Source organism: Lissotriton helveticus, chromosome 1_2 (genome assembly GCF_964261635.1).
Source record: "Lissotriton helveticus chromosome 1_2, aLisHel1.1, whole genome shotgun sequence".
NCBI classification, from domain to species: Eukaryota; Metazoa; Chordata; class Amphibia; order Caudata; family Salamandridae; genus Lissotriton; species Lissotriton helveticus.
In genome coordinates, this window is record NC_136058.1 from 97,220,447 (window position 1) to 97,235,802 (window position 15,356).

At 42.5% G+C, this 15,356-nt stretch overlaps 1 protein-coding gene across 2 annotated transcripts in view; it reads right to left on the bottom strand.

Annotated features, from left to right (window-relative positions):
- Positions 1 to 7,871: 7,871 nt before the first annotated feature.
- The window catches only part of PGM1 (phosphoglucomutase 1), a 312,492-nt gene continuing 305,007 nt past the window's right edge, over positions 7,872 to 15,356 (bottom strand). For both annotated transcript variants that reach the window (XM_078669278.1, XM_078669270.1), the window contains exons 10-11: positions 12,663 to 12,797; positions 7,872 to 8,952 (exon numbers count right to left, since the gene is read on the bottom strand). In XM_078669278.1, coding sequence (XP_078525404.1) covers positions 8,863 to 8,952; positions 12,663 to 12,797 — 225 coding nt within the window. In that variant the 3' untranslated portion in view covers positions 7,872 to 8,862. The remainder of the gene's footprint in view (positions 8,953 to 12,662; positions 12,798 to 15,356) is intronic.

The window sequence follows — 15,356 nt, forward strand, 5'->3', positions numbered from 1 at the left end:
TAAAACGTTCCCTACTCTCTGTATAACCAAAGGGATAGTGCACCACTCCTTTGATTGATAGAGCTTTAATAGGGGCCAGTTTAATGGTGACCCCTCCCCCCAATGAGCGGTGCACCTTCCAGCCGTCCCCTCTTTGGGGGTGGATAGGCTCCACAGTAACACCTCAGTGTGTTTGTTTGCACCCACCCTGGTCTCGCATCCTGAAGGGAAGGTTCACTAGTAGGCTGGTTGGGGCCTCACTGTGTCCAACCTCCATCCTTATTCTGCACAGAGAGGTGCACGTGCCATTTTCCCAGTACCTTCCTGTTGTTTGTGCGCTGCTCATCCTCTCATCATTATTATCTGTGCCCCTCTACACCTTGCCATGCATTAGCACAGTGAGCTACCTCCTTTTTCAGAGGTGCATGGTGGGCGAAGCTCTCTGCTGGGTTCTTGATTCATCAGGATACACAGAAGAGGTGTCATCAAGGTGATGACTGAAGGGCCCAGCAGAGGTGCCTGACCCTGCCTGCACTAGCAAAGGTTGCAAGTACTGTCCATGCATACATATGTTATTTCTGTTGTTTATTTAATTGTCTCCACAAACGTAATTGTACTTGCGAATTAATGGACTACCACAGTTATACAATTCTATTACAAAACTTGAGGCTCTACTGTGAAATCTGTCTTTTTGCATTCCATTTCAATTGCTCATATTCAAAAACTACAAATACCACAATACTGCTCGCCTATACCATAACGTACACATCGTCAAACCAATCGATTTCCTCCTTTCCTGCTGCTGTGAAGCCAAGTGCTTTCATTGTACTAAACATAGGAGTTTTGGATTATGCAGTTTTGAATACAAATTGAATGTTTAGTTTGTCAGTGTTTTCGCTACTTTATTTTACTGACGTTAGCCTGCAGCCCAAGTACATCTCTTTGTGTGATTAGATGGCTACTTTGTGCGTAAGATGTTGTTTTACCTCACGAAGGAGACTTTTTACATTGTATCTCTGTCGCCCAGCTTGGGTACTTTTGTATCTTGGAGGGGACGTTCAGCATGCTAGGCATCTTGCTACATTGTAGTTGTATTCTTCCAGACGGGCCTGTGCTGCCCTTTTCTTCATTTTACACATTAGGTCACTTGCTACAGTGTTTTTGTGCCATGGAGCAAATCATATCTTCCGGCCCAGCCAGAACTCTGCTTATTTCTGTGTTAACTGTTTAGGCCAAATGCATGATGAGGGTTTAAATGTATGTGTCTGATAGGAATATCAACATTTATTTAAAAAAAATTGATTCGGAGAATGGCTACAGGGGGGGTCAAGAAGAGGAGCGAGATCGTATCTCTAAGAATCCTATGATGATTTGATGCTTCTGTGGCTAATTCCTTACAAAAAGATAGTCCTCATTTAAGAATGTTGCTCTGACACTAGGAATAAGCTTGTGATGGCAACTTAAAATAATCTGCCCTATCGTGCTGGTGGTAGTAAATCGGACCCTCAGCATTCAGTCCTGGCATTTCCAGATTTTCCTTTTGGTGTGGAGGTACCTAAAACAGACAGGATACTCTAGGCATCATGCCAGGACAAGTTCTTGGATATTCTGTGTCAGAAAACCATGCTTTTATAAGTGGTGGAACAAGCAAATAGCTCTGCAGGACATCTGAATTCTGATGAAATTTTCAGTTGTTCTCCGACTGATCCGTTTCCTGGGGAAAGCTAATTTGGGACCATCATATGAAAGGTGTCGAGGTTTTTTGATTATAAGAGATCCAAAGTTTGAGGAGCTAGTGAGTTCAGGCATAGAACAGGATAACAAGGCCTATCGTTTGGTGAGGTTTACATCCAAAAAATAAGTAAATATATTCTGGCCGTCACCTCCCTAGACACAGTCCATTCCTCATGGCTAGAGATTTTGGGGGCCAGCGGATATGGAGCCATTTTGACAGACAAACCAACTATTACTGACCCTTCTTCCAATAAGCATTCTAGTGAACCCGCTAAGGGTGTCTCCTCCGTTGGAGCAGAGGAGCACCGTCCCACTTAAAATACCCCCAAGCCCCAGAAAAATAAATAGTACATTTATCACCATTTTATTTTTCTTCCCTGTCCTGAATAGAGCATCAGGACAGGGGAAGGGCCACTGGTGAGTGACAGCAGCATGTCCTCAGGAAGGAGGAGGGTGGGCTGGTATGGCATTGTTTAATGTGTGCATGTCTTTTTGGCCAGCCGCCTTGAGACAGCCATCCACACATGTGCACTTTAAACAGCTCTAACCCAGTAGTCTTAACACAGCTGTGTTAGAGAAAGTCAAAGCCTTTAGAGCACTGAGTTAGACCACTTCCTCCAATCAGGGCGCTGCGCTAATGCTGCATGAGAGCAACGCCCTGATTGGTCAAGGGAGTTGCTGCTGCCAGTTCCAGTGGTGAAAAGAGGACTGGAGGACGTTGCGTTCAGGTACGTTTTTTTTTTCAAAACTTTATTCGTGAATGTATATTCAGGGCATAAGCATACATTATTAAGTATTGTGCATTTAATACATCACGTTTTTCCAGTTTACTCCCAGTCTGTAAATAAAACGGGCCAAATCGCTTTGACCAGGTCGCCCACATCCAGTTACACACACAATATCAGGGTCCTCTGTTATTGACAGGACATATCCCAAACCCACCCATTCCCTCCCCAACTGACCCACCCCCACCCACCAAACCCGGGTGTCAATAAACTCTCAACTGTTCCGTCTCCGCTCCACGGTGATGACCACTCTCATTCCAGAATAATCGATATAAGCCTACCTAAACCCGTCCGTTCCATCTCAGTGTCCGTTATACTCAGCCTTCCTCCCTCAGGGTGTAATGTGCTGTCATTCGCTTTGGGACAGTGGCTTGTCTAATCGGTCTAATTCCAGTATCATAACCTCCCAATCCTGTGCCATGGGGCGTTCAGGTAAGTTACTTTTATTTTATACACCCCATACCAATAGATGCCAGCCGCCACTGGAAATGAGAATAGGAGGGAGCACCCCCACCCCAAAAGCTGGCAGAAAAGGGAGGTGGTGTCCAGGGTGTGTATTATTTCCACACCTCTTGTGAAGAGGGGTAGACAATAGCTGTCGATGGCCAAAACTGATTTAAAAAAATTCGAATGATCCTTGGGTTTTGTAAATAGTGCAGGGCTTTCAAATAGATTTTTTTTTCTCGTTCAGCTCAGGAAAGTTTGCAATTTTCATTCAGATTTCTCAGGATGGGAAGAATTCCATTTCCATCCAGGTGAAGGAATGGTTTATGAAAGAGTAATAGAATCATGTCTGTTGGAAGTAAAGAGATTTGACATCAAAAAATTTTGTCAGGATAATCGAATATTGCCCTGTAATACATTTGAAGGATTTCATTGTTTATTTTGGGTCGAAACCACAAGACGAAGACAATAGTTCAACTCTGGGATAATCTTCAAGAAGATTGGATGAGGTGGTTAGACTTGTAAGACACCAACCTCACAGTCCAATCCATCCATTAAACATAATAAGTACTTATAGTTCCTTTGGCAAGGGCAGGTGTTCAGGTTTTCTTCCCTTGCTTTTCGTCTGCTTCCACTCCTTGGTTTCACCAAGTTACTGAAGCCACTTGTAGCACCCTCAAAACTCAGGAAGATCATGTAGTTCAATGATATGATCTTCTTGGGTCAGGAACAGGAAATTGTGTCAAAGCAAGTGCAGAGCTCCATTGATTTATCAGTTCCATCCATTGTAAATGTGGAAAATTCTGATCTAATCCCATCTCTGGATTTCTGATGGACTCCGAGAAGGAGCTCCTTTTACTACCAGACACACAATTCAACATGTGTATGTGTGTGTGCACATGTGCGTGTGTTTTTTGTTTTTAGCTAGGCTGGTGTGTCTACTGCCATTCTTGGTTCAAGCAATATTTCCTGGTCCCCTTGATTATCTGGCACTTCAGCACCTACAAATAATGTGCCTACAAAGAAGCTTAGTCTTGTTTAAGGTAGTCCTTCTAGACCAAGAGGTCGGGGAAGATATAGCCTTCTAATGAGCTCACACAGAAGTATGGAATGGTCTGGCTGTTGTTTCTATATCCTCAAATCTAATATTAGAATCGGATCGAAATCTCTGGAATGGAGAGCCTGGTGCAGCAGCTTCTCGTCTGGCAGAAAATGCTCAAAGAGGGATTCGTTAATGCAAGTAAATTGTTTAGAGTTTCTTGCTGTCTACCTTAGCTGTTTGAAGCTTTATAAAGGGAGAAACCAACTGAGCAATTCTGTTGCATGTTCATTTAACCATGAAAATATACATCAATCATTTGAGGGAGGACAACATGGAGATTATTAGCGGACCTAGCCAAGCTCCCATGGGACTTCTGTTTTAATCAGGGAATATCATTGGCAGGAGAATATCATCTAGTCAGTGCAACACAGTGGCAGATTGGTACTCCAGAAGAGTCCAGGATGGCCGTGGTGGGGAGCTTCATCCTGGGATCGTCAATGAACTAAATACATTTTTGGGGACCTTTTGCTGTGAACAAATTTGCTTCATGATTAATCGCTCAATGTCGTTTGTTCTTCAGTTGGAGACCAGACTTAGAGGCATTGGCATGTTAGACTGAAAATGTGTCTAGCTGACTCCTTCTAGCATTGTGCGAGTTGAGTTAGCATTTGCAGCACCATTTTGTATTCAGCCGACATGTTCATACTATGATCGAACATAAGCTTCTTCTCATAACGTTGGTCTCTGCACAAAGCAGCCTCGATTGATTCTCTTTTTCATATTCAAGGTTGATCTTCAATGCACTAATAGATCGTTCTGTCTCTGCATGCCTTTTCTCTGGAGTAAGCCCTGTTCCCACCTCAGAGAGATGAGCACAGGCTGAGTAACCTTGAAGCTAAGATAATGTGTACCCGGTCCCACGATGGTAGCTTGTCCGTCTGTACCGCCTTTGTTCATCAGTGCCCAGGCTGGAAAAATGCCAGTCAGGGCGTGTCTTAGAGGTATTGGAAATGTATATTTGACTTTACCTTGTAAACAGGGGTCAGTCCCTCAGCAGCTATGTAAGGAGGCTAGTCAGACTGGACTCCGCTCGAGCCAATACTAATAAAATAACATTGGCTTGTATTCTCTATCTGACCGACTCTTCATTTGTATGGAAGGCTGAGAGGTGTTTGAGAGTGACCCGAGTGACCCTAATCGGGTCACTTCCGTCAGGCAACAGAAGTTTTCTGCAAGATTGGTCTTGTGGAAATGTTTACGCCTTTCTTCCTTTTGTGAGGGCATCTATGGAGGGTGGAGCCTTGGTATCCTCCAGTACTGAAGTTTCTGGATCCAAAATTCTATCACCAGTCCATCTGCAGTTATTGAAAAACTCAGAAGGACAGTATCAAAGGCTAACTTTATAGAACAACCTCATTCTGGGAGCCTGGAAGCTTGTAGGGCACTTAGACAACCCAGACTTTTCAGAATTGGCTTTTGAATACATTATGGGGTCCTGTGCAGCAGAAATGACAAAACCATGTAAATTAGCCCTGCACATCTGGGCTGGTTGGTGTATGGGAAGGAAGATCAATCCTGTTTCATGAGATGGCATCTCTTCAAAAGTCATATGCATGTAAATGAGCACAGATCAGCCATTTCATGGGTGCATCTTAAGGTGGAGGTAAGCTGGTAGGTGAAGGTCTTCTAGTCTGTAGATTGCTAAAGAGATTTGGTATTCAAATCTGCCAATGCCACACTATACTTAGCTGTGGGGTGTCAATGGGGTGTTACAAATGTTTGAGTCCTGAAAGATAATGATGAACTATTGTGGAAATGTTATCCGCTAAGCTTGCGATGTTAGATATTATCTCTATGCAGTTTTCCTCAGTTATTTTATTAGCATCAGATACACAAAATATGTTCCTACTGCTATTGTTCTTTCAAGTTGTGTAAGGTGAGATAAATTAAGAACTATGTGCAGGTGACCGAACAATTGAGAATATCCTCCCTTCAATTACACATTTCTATTTGCAAACCTCACACACCTGTTTCTTCTACAACACTTGGTTGCTGGTTAAAAGAGTTAATGGACCTACCGGGGTTGGATGCAAAACTGTTTGAGACCCATTCTGCAAGAGTCGCTACAGCATCAAAAACCTTTGGGCTGGGTTCCAGATTGGAGGACATTCTCAGCTGTGCTGGCTGGTCCAGAGTTACTACTTTTAAGACATTATATTGTAGGACAATGTAGCATTGTCAGTAGTGAATTCGCTTTAAACATGCAAAATAGTATTCATTGTACTAAAAATGCAGATTCTCCTAAGTATTTGGTGATGTTATTTATCTTATTGAAGGCACAAGGGCAAATATTTCACCAGTTGAATTTAAACCCATCCTAACTGGGATCTTCTGTCACATTATTCTATTCCGCAGCTCCAATTTCAACTACCCCAGTTACATTCTAAACCACTGGACGATACACTTTCAGAAGTGGGAGATCTGCCGGTCTACGATGATAGCTCAGTTTTGCCTCAGGAAAAACGTGAAGGATGAAGCCCCATAGATCCTTTTGGAATGTATCACTATTCCTGTTTTTTGCTTCATCCACAGACTTTGATCAGACCCATCAAAAAAAGAGAACGTGGTTTGGTGTGAGTCCATGTATGCAATATTATGTCCTTTCTTTGTGTCCAAGACTATAAGGGTCAGATAGGGTGGAATTAGATTTGAGCAAAGGGATATGGGTGATGAGGAGTTGCAAGAACTGGGCATACTGATGGGGATTGCTAATGTGAATCGCCAGATTAATGGGGTCTCTCACAATAAGCAGAGCGTGCTGTTTATTGATTCGAGGACACTATCAAGCTCTTCAAAAATAAACCTAAGGCACCTGAGGGTTAGGATGTTGTTTTATGGTATTTAAACAAAGGGTGGTGGAGTGAAAGGAGTCGGGACAAGGTCTTGAGGGATTTGTAGAGGAGAATGCCAGCTTCTCAACCTTTGCAATTCTGACATGGCATGTGGATAAAGGTAGTGTGGCCAGTGCGGAGAGATACAGGAGTGAGTGTCTTTTGGGTGAATCCAGGTGTCAGCTATAGATGGGAAATGTAGGGGCAGAGTGAGCGGTCAGAGAAGTACAAACAAACGTTGCAAGCTGTTTCTGCATTTCAAAACAGAAAAGTGACAGACTATGTTGGGCAGTTTTTTTTAACTCTGTTTGATATTTAATCAAGGAGGGTAGATAAGATGGTTTGTGGAGAGTCTGGTGTAACAACTGTAAGCAGAGAACTGGGATGACCTAGTAGGGGGAAGAGTGTATGACTACCGTGGTCCAAGATTTTGGGGGAGTTAAAGAAAAACAATAAGGGTGGGTAAAGTTAGGTTTAGCATCATTGATGCCCTGAGTGTAGACCTTAAGGGTGTGTGTTTGATTACTACGCCGGTTTGTGGCTACAGAAAAAGCAGCATAAGTGTAGGCAGTAGCATGTCTGTGCTATTTGAACCCAACAACAAGGCTGGCACCATCTTGGGAACTCCTGAAGAGGCTCCATCGGATGAACACCTAACCCTATTGGAGGGAAAAGCAGTCCCTGAACAGTAACAATCTAGATTTACCTTTTCCTCAGAAGTTTGCAATATTTTACTGCTGCAGTGTGCTTCAGGAATACCCATTGGAGCTATAAGTATATAATCATTTGTAACTATAGTTCCCAATCAAATCCGGATATTGTTGGAACAATGTACCACTGACATGCACGTAATGTGATGCCGTAACTGACTCATTTTTGTGACTAATCAAAGGAAATTGGTTTATTTTCACCCTTGGAATCTCAATTTTGTCAACCTGCCCTTTTGCCACATACATTTTGACGAAGCTAAAGAAATGCAAAGCAACAGAAGCAAAACACTGACTCTGAATGTTTAATGCTCAGGTTTCATCAGAAGCAAATTAAAGTCTGCAATCTTCCAGGTTTTCATATACAGAGTTCTCTTGCTAAAATGTATATTTTCAGCAGATTCACAGTAGGTCAGTTAAATAACATCTCCGTGTGTTAGTATATACTCAGAGTTAATATAAGAGCCAGTCCTCCTACCACAAGTTTACTAGCACCATAGAGAGCCATAAGGCAGAGCTGCTTAGGAGGCCCAACGCTGGCAGTACATCCTATATTGGACACACTTGTCGTGCCTAATGTACCATTGAGAATGTTGCAGGGAATGAAGTGTGTAAATGCACAATGCAGACAGGCTGCACTCCGCTATCGCTGTTCAATGGTCTTAATCCTGAAACCTACAAAACGACATGAACGAAATGACAGAACAAGCGACGATGAGAGTAGGACCTTTTTTCAGTACATGCAGGGTCCAATATTCCTTTTGCGAGGCAGGTCACCTGGCTACAGTCTTTGACAGAACAGAACACATAAAGGTGCAGGTAAATAAGAGAACTACATACAAAAGGCAATAGTGTTGTATTTTACTATGGCATGTACTTGAAATCTAAACTCTATAGCAGCGCTGGAGACCATAAAGAGAGTGTTCATACTGTGCTCTTCCATTATCGTTTTTTGGTATAGGATTTGTAATATACTATACAATCTAAACAGGTTACATCAAATGAGAAGGCTTCTAACACAAACATTAAAAGACATATGAAAACGCATTGTACTACCCTTCATCAAACGCACACGCAAAACGTTTGATGGAATATGTCCTTTCATTAGTTGGTTATACATGATGTGGGCCTGGCGGGAGCATCCCTAAAGAACAGATTACAAACCAATGGAAGGGCTGGACTGTGGGGGGTTGTGGGAAGCCTTTATTCACGGATTTGTCAAAGTCCATTCTTCCAGACATACAGTGTACAACATTGCATAATCAGGTATTGTTAACAGTTTATGTGATGACAGTCGGTCCAGTGCGGCCAGTTCTTTCGTGAAGCTTGGAAATCTTCTGTGCAATAGTGATGAGAGGCGCCAACATCACCTGAAGACAAGAAACACAACAATTAAATATTGTATTAGCATTTATATAGCACTTGATATCACCGATCAGGCCCTGCAGCACATTTATTAACTAGTGGGCCACTCCATAAGTGCCTTACTGGAACAATTGTGTATTTATGATGGGCCTGCTTAAGTACTGTTATTATGTAATATCTGAGGACTAGAGCATTGCCTTACAAAGAATTTGTTACAGTCACAGACACCAGCTCTAGTTGCACAACAGTCCTCTGGGTAGTAAAGCAGAGAACCCCTTCCTTGTTGTGTCTGTTTCTATAGCGCACAACTCACCCGGGAGGGTATCCTGGTAACGAAGCAGGAGCTGTATGGGCTAAGCCTGTGTCTTGACTATGTGATGAGACAGGTCTTCAATTTCTTGTGGTATTCATGAACTGAGGAGGTGGCTATGATGAGCAGAGGAGGGTCGCTCCAGGCTCAAAACAGAGCCTAGAACTAGAGCAACAAGCTGGTCAGCAGCTCCAATGTTTATAAAGCTCAAGTAGACAGGGCTGTGGATTCTCGGTCAGCTCTCTAAGAACCAGGTAGGGTCAGTTCCCCCTTCCTGTGTCCTTTCCTGGCTATCTTCCTCAAACAATGTATACGACAAGCACATAGTGGAGAGGTGTGGCTCAATGGTTAGAGCGGCAGACCCTGATGCAGAGGTCTGGCCCGGGACCAGGGTTCAATTCCCGCCTCGGTGGATCTTGGGCTCAATTTCCTCGGACCTGATAATTCTCGCCTCGGTGCCTATTCTAATCATGGGTCCCACTCTGCAACTCTGGGCAATAGCTTGCTTAATCTCCACAACGGCCCCAACAGCGCTAAGATGCCTGGCTTCACCTTGGGGGTGCCCAGGAGTGGGCATTTCACAGGGAAAAGCCAGGAAGGGTTCCACAGCGGTATGCGTACAGCGCCAAGACACCTCAAGGTATAAGTGCGCTATACAAGTACGAATTCATACATGCACACAATCAGGTACTGGGACGTTAGTGCTAGGACCTGGGTTGTCTCATTGCAGTGGAAGTTTAAATGAGCTGGCTAGTAGGACCATGACAGATAAAACGGTCTGGTCAAAACTATTGATAGATATAACACAATATGCTACCACCAGTGCTCTACATTTCAATCCCCAGAAAGGGTAGGGGACAGGGACCGAGGTCCATTATGAAACAAAATGAGGGCATGCTTTTGAGCCTCTCTCAGGCCCAGGACCTCACTCATGTCAAGGGGCTGGCGTAGGCCTTGTGTGTGCACACACTATATTAGTATGAGGCTAGGGCTAACATCAAAACCAGGATACTAGATATTCACAGTTTGGTACTAGGGGCAGGGGAACAAGACTGTACAACTTCCAGGGGGGACATTCCCATCCCCAACATAGGTGTTGGGAGAGTTTCTTTGTATGTTTTGTAATTAGGGTTGTAATGTGACAAATATTGTCCAAGAATTGGCAGATTGATGGCAGGGAGAAAGGCCTGCTCAATATGTAACTGTGGTGTTTTTCAATTTATGTTGATTTAAATGCCTCCATAAAACAGAGTTAGTTATGGTTATCCTTGCTTCAAGTCTTCAAAGACAATCCGAAGTCAGGCGAAGTTGGGCAAAGTCGATTGCGAGAGAACTTGAAACATGCACAGTGTACCAGCGAGACAAAAACTGTTGGCAAGGTTTCCGGAATAAAATTAGATGCATGCCTGTTTTTTTCCCGCGGTCAGAAAACATGGCCAGATATATATATTTACAAATTCATCTAAAAAAGGTCCTGTCAAAATGGATGCATTTCTCATAGTGCCTCAATTTGAAACTAAAAAAGTTATTGCTTCTGCTTTTTCTCTGGTGGGATGTGTTTTTCTCACAAGCAGAAACGTTTTCCAAGATTCCCTTTTCCTCTCCCCCACAGACAGACTGGATTATAATGTACAACTCACTGATGGTTGGCAGTAGTGGCAGGATCTTTTTCTTACAAATTCAACTCCTAAAACACATTTATTATTGTTCCCTACACTGTCCTGCAACATGTGAGGTGCAAGACTCATGACATTCTTTATTAGAGGCCTGTGCAAACTCCTTATTAATTCTTCCTCTAGAAGATGCATCAGTAATGCTTTTTTGGACTCAAATGAGACAAAGTCATATTTTTTGTTACACTGATAGGGTCATTAATCTATAGAAAACATTGATTTATGGAACACTTGTCGAGAGCAGTGCCACCAGAAATTCAGATCTCACCGAACAATTCTCATTAATTAGGTTTGACATCCTTCCTGGAGTCATTCACCAGAAGAGCATCATCGTCAATAGAAGCTAGCCATAAAACCACTTGTAGTCACAGTTTGCCAGGCATCAGAATTTGATTTTTCTTTTTTTTTTAACCACATGGATGCTTTAAATATTTCTCTGCTGTGCTGCAGATCCTAGATTCCCATTGTTCATGACGAGCTCAGCTCATCATGAGCACACTAGCAGTGTACTGCATGACGAGCTGAGCTCGTCATGAGCATGGAAGGGCTTAACCTCATGGGTGCTGCTGACGAGCTCAGCTCGTCATGAGGCGCAGTGGAGCTGCCCTCATGACGAGCTGAGCTCGTCACGGCCGTTGGAACATTCGCACGCGGGGCTAATTTCCCCGCTGTGCTGAATGTTCTAAAAACGGGTGTGGCCGTGACGAGCTGAGCTCGTCATGAGGGCAGCTCCGCTGCGCCTCATGACGAGCTGAGCTTGTGACCAGCACGGTGGCGCTGCGCGCGGTCCCCCTTCCCCCTCCCCCTGGCACAGCGGGGGGAAAACACCCCGCAGCGAAGGGGTTAACAATGCAGTTGAATGAAATTATGAATGTTTCTTGCACCTAGTCAGCCCACTCCACCACCCATAGGACTTCCTCAAGCACAGTTCCTCATTATTGTTTGAGCCATGTTTAAATTGATTTGTTAAAAGTCTTCCTGATTTCAGCAAATGGAACTGAGAATGAAAGCAAGGCATTCACATGGCATGAAAAAGGTTTAATACTTCATCCTAGTGCCCATTGTAAAGCTATAAAGCCCTTCGATTCTTTCATGTACCACGCTCTAGAAGATATTTTCCTGATTGTTACCATTACTTTAAACTAAGTGGAACATTTCACATTTCAGGAGCCAGGTTTGCAGTTCAGCAAAAATGGGTAATGAAGAATGCAAAATAAGATCTTGTCCTGTGAGGAGGCATGAAGTGGGTGCAAGTGGATCAGGAGTTACATGATCTAGTCTGGGCATATATTCCAAGACAGGACACAAAGTAATAATCTTCTACACAGGATAAATGCAGAAATCTGGAATAGGAGTTACTTTTATCGCTCAGTATATTAATCACCCCTCGTTAAATGGCATACTTGCTGCTGCAAAGAACAGGTTGAGGAGGCAAATGGGGAGGTTGTATCTCCACTCTCCAAGACATACCAGACTTGAAACTATGCATGTGGTTTAGAGGTAAGAGTTGTAAAAGATATGACATGAAAATATTACATTTTAACTCACAAGAGTATAAAATCAAAGTCACAGAAATGGAACTCTCCACCGCGCCATAGTGTTCCAAACGATGTGCCATCTAATTTTAAAATCATTAAAATGCATAATATGTACACCTTTCCAGGAAGACTAATAAGGAATGGCAATTATTACTTACAGGATAAATGCAATCAAGACGCCCATTGGGAATTACCTGTGGATCCTCGTATATTTTTTGAGGATCTTTTTCATAGCTGTCAATGTACAGTCGAACAGTTGCTCCTGCACTGCCAGTACCACTGAGCCTGAAGATGATGCGGGAACCATCAGCGAAAAGTAGCCGTAGGCCCTGGAGTAAACAAAACAGGAAGTTACTACTGCTGGAACCTAGTTTAACAAATGATGGAATGGAGTAAAGCCACTGAGAGACTGTGGAGCAAACAAAAAGGAGCAAGGCACACAAAAAGAAATTCAGGCACTGTGACTTACTTTAGATTTCTTAAATGTCAGAAGCCAATGGTACATTAAAGTAATGTGTGGCATATAGTTTACAAGAAAAAAAAATAAGTTAAACAATAACATAATATTACCAATTGCAACACATGGTAATTCTCTTAACATTACTCGGATTGAGCAAAAAAATGTAATTAAATTGTACCTATAGTTCATGAACAAATGTGTACTTCTTATTTATGAACTCATTTTAATGCTCAATTAGAATGCTCTTTTCAAAAACGTCACTTTCCTCAAATCATCCATGAAAGTTTGTCTGATCCACACCACTAAGAAATGTATTTTAATCAATGTTTCCCTACACCTTCCTAGCCCTCAATTGTCATCCAGCAATTAACACAGCTAGTCACCATCATACACGTGGTTTTCATCTGGTGAATGCATGACACGCACAAGTTCCCCAAAGAACTCCTAGACTACTGCATAAGACTATAAAGCAAAAATAAGTGTGGGGGGGAGGCAGTGGGGGGGGGGGGGACTTTCACTTGTCCAAGAAAACACTTTCCATCTTTCTACACTGGCCCCACAGAACACCCCATTCGGGCAGTGACAGCACCACCAAGGACCTTACCAGGTACAAAAATGCCTAGGTTCTTCTTACTCCACATCAATCATTGTGTTATGGTCCTAGTGTAAATAACTATGATGCTCCAAGTCTGTGATTTATAAACTCACAAACAACTTTCTGACTTCATGAACTCTCCCGCTCTTCCCTTGACCACTACAGAGAAGGTAAGAATGCAGACAGCATCTCTTCACAGTGCTACTGATCAACGACTTTCAATGCCAGTGCCCACTGTATGGCTTGATCGCCCATTTAGTTATAGCACAGGCGCTGCACCATTTGCATCAGTGAGGGCAGAACAGAGGACAGAGTTACACAGAGCAACTGGCAGATTCCACCCACACGAACGAGGTGTCGCCATACCATGGTAGATCAGAAGTTATTCTACAAAAGTGATTAAAATCAATTCGGAAAGAGGACTGTACCCAAAGCATATCTGCCGTTATAGGGAAAATGCAATTAGAAAGAGACCTCTCTTTGACACTACAGAAAAGCAGCACTATGCTTTTCTGCAAGTTCTCAGAGCAGCCGATCTAGCATACGAGTAACAAGTCATATTCATGGTTGCCAATTCGATCATGTTGAGAGCAAGAAGCAAATACAGAAGATGAAAGGAAATTAAGGATATAATAAAGATATTCTTTCTTATGATGAGGATGTGACAAGAGTGCAAACTGGTTCACAAAAACAAATTTTACACCAGTTAAGAGGCTTGATCCATCTAAAACAATGAGCAGAACATTAAAGGGGTGATAAGCAGATGCCCCAAGGATCCAGGCTTCCTCTGGTGCTAGCCAGTCGGAGCAGCAGAAATGGTGTGCCCATCACAGAGGGCCAGACACGTTACATGATTTAGTAAGGCCCAAATCTACAACTTTAGGCTGTCTCTGCTTAGACAAGAACCTTTTTGAAAAGATATTGCCTACAACAAAATAGAAGATGTGGCAAAGTACAATTTAGTAGTATGGTACGTTACCTTGATCGTCATTGACAGAGTAGAAGTTTTTAGCTTAAATAAATGCCTTAATTTACACTAGACATTAACTTGAAAATGCTTAATAGAATGAAACGTAAAAAATGTGCCTTTTCCTAAATGTGCACAATTAACGTGTAGCATGATTTTCGCAGTAAGCATTCATTTCTATTGTATTTACACTACTAGGCCAGACTGGGTTGCTTTCATTTTCTACCTTTCAATTCGTTTTCTTCTTTAATAAATAAATGCTTTTAGGAAAACCATGCAATATTATTTGATAAATGATTCACACTTGACTTGTTTAAAAGTGTCATCTCTGTAGAATGCGCAGACTTAAACATGTAGGTCTGGAAAAGAAAACATTTTTAATCATATTTAGCTAGTTTTCTAGCTGATGCATATTCACAATGCTGAATAGTATATTAAAACAATAATGCTTATATGAAGACATGAATCTCATGACTTAATCAAGTAGGTTACAACTAAAAGGTTTCTGCCTTTAGAATAGTTCATTTTTACACAGTGGAGTACTGAACAGCTAATAGTTTAGACTGCGGGCTTCTCATGGGATCTCAGAGTGAAACTAATGCAAATGAACGTTTTGCAACTAAGTTAAATTTTGTAGATGGCACCTCGCTGACTTTGTACGTTTACTGTGGGAATTAAGGAAGAAGCAGCGGACCATCCAGCGATCCTTCCTATTGGATGACCTAACACCAGCATGGATTGTTACATATGTAATTGTGTTTTATAATATATGCGCTCCTAGTTAGAATTAGGGCAGTTAAGCCCAGACAGTGTAGTCCAGCCCAGTCCCTGGCCATTCTTCTGCGAACATCCCTCTTTCCCTTAGC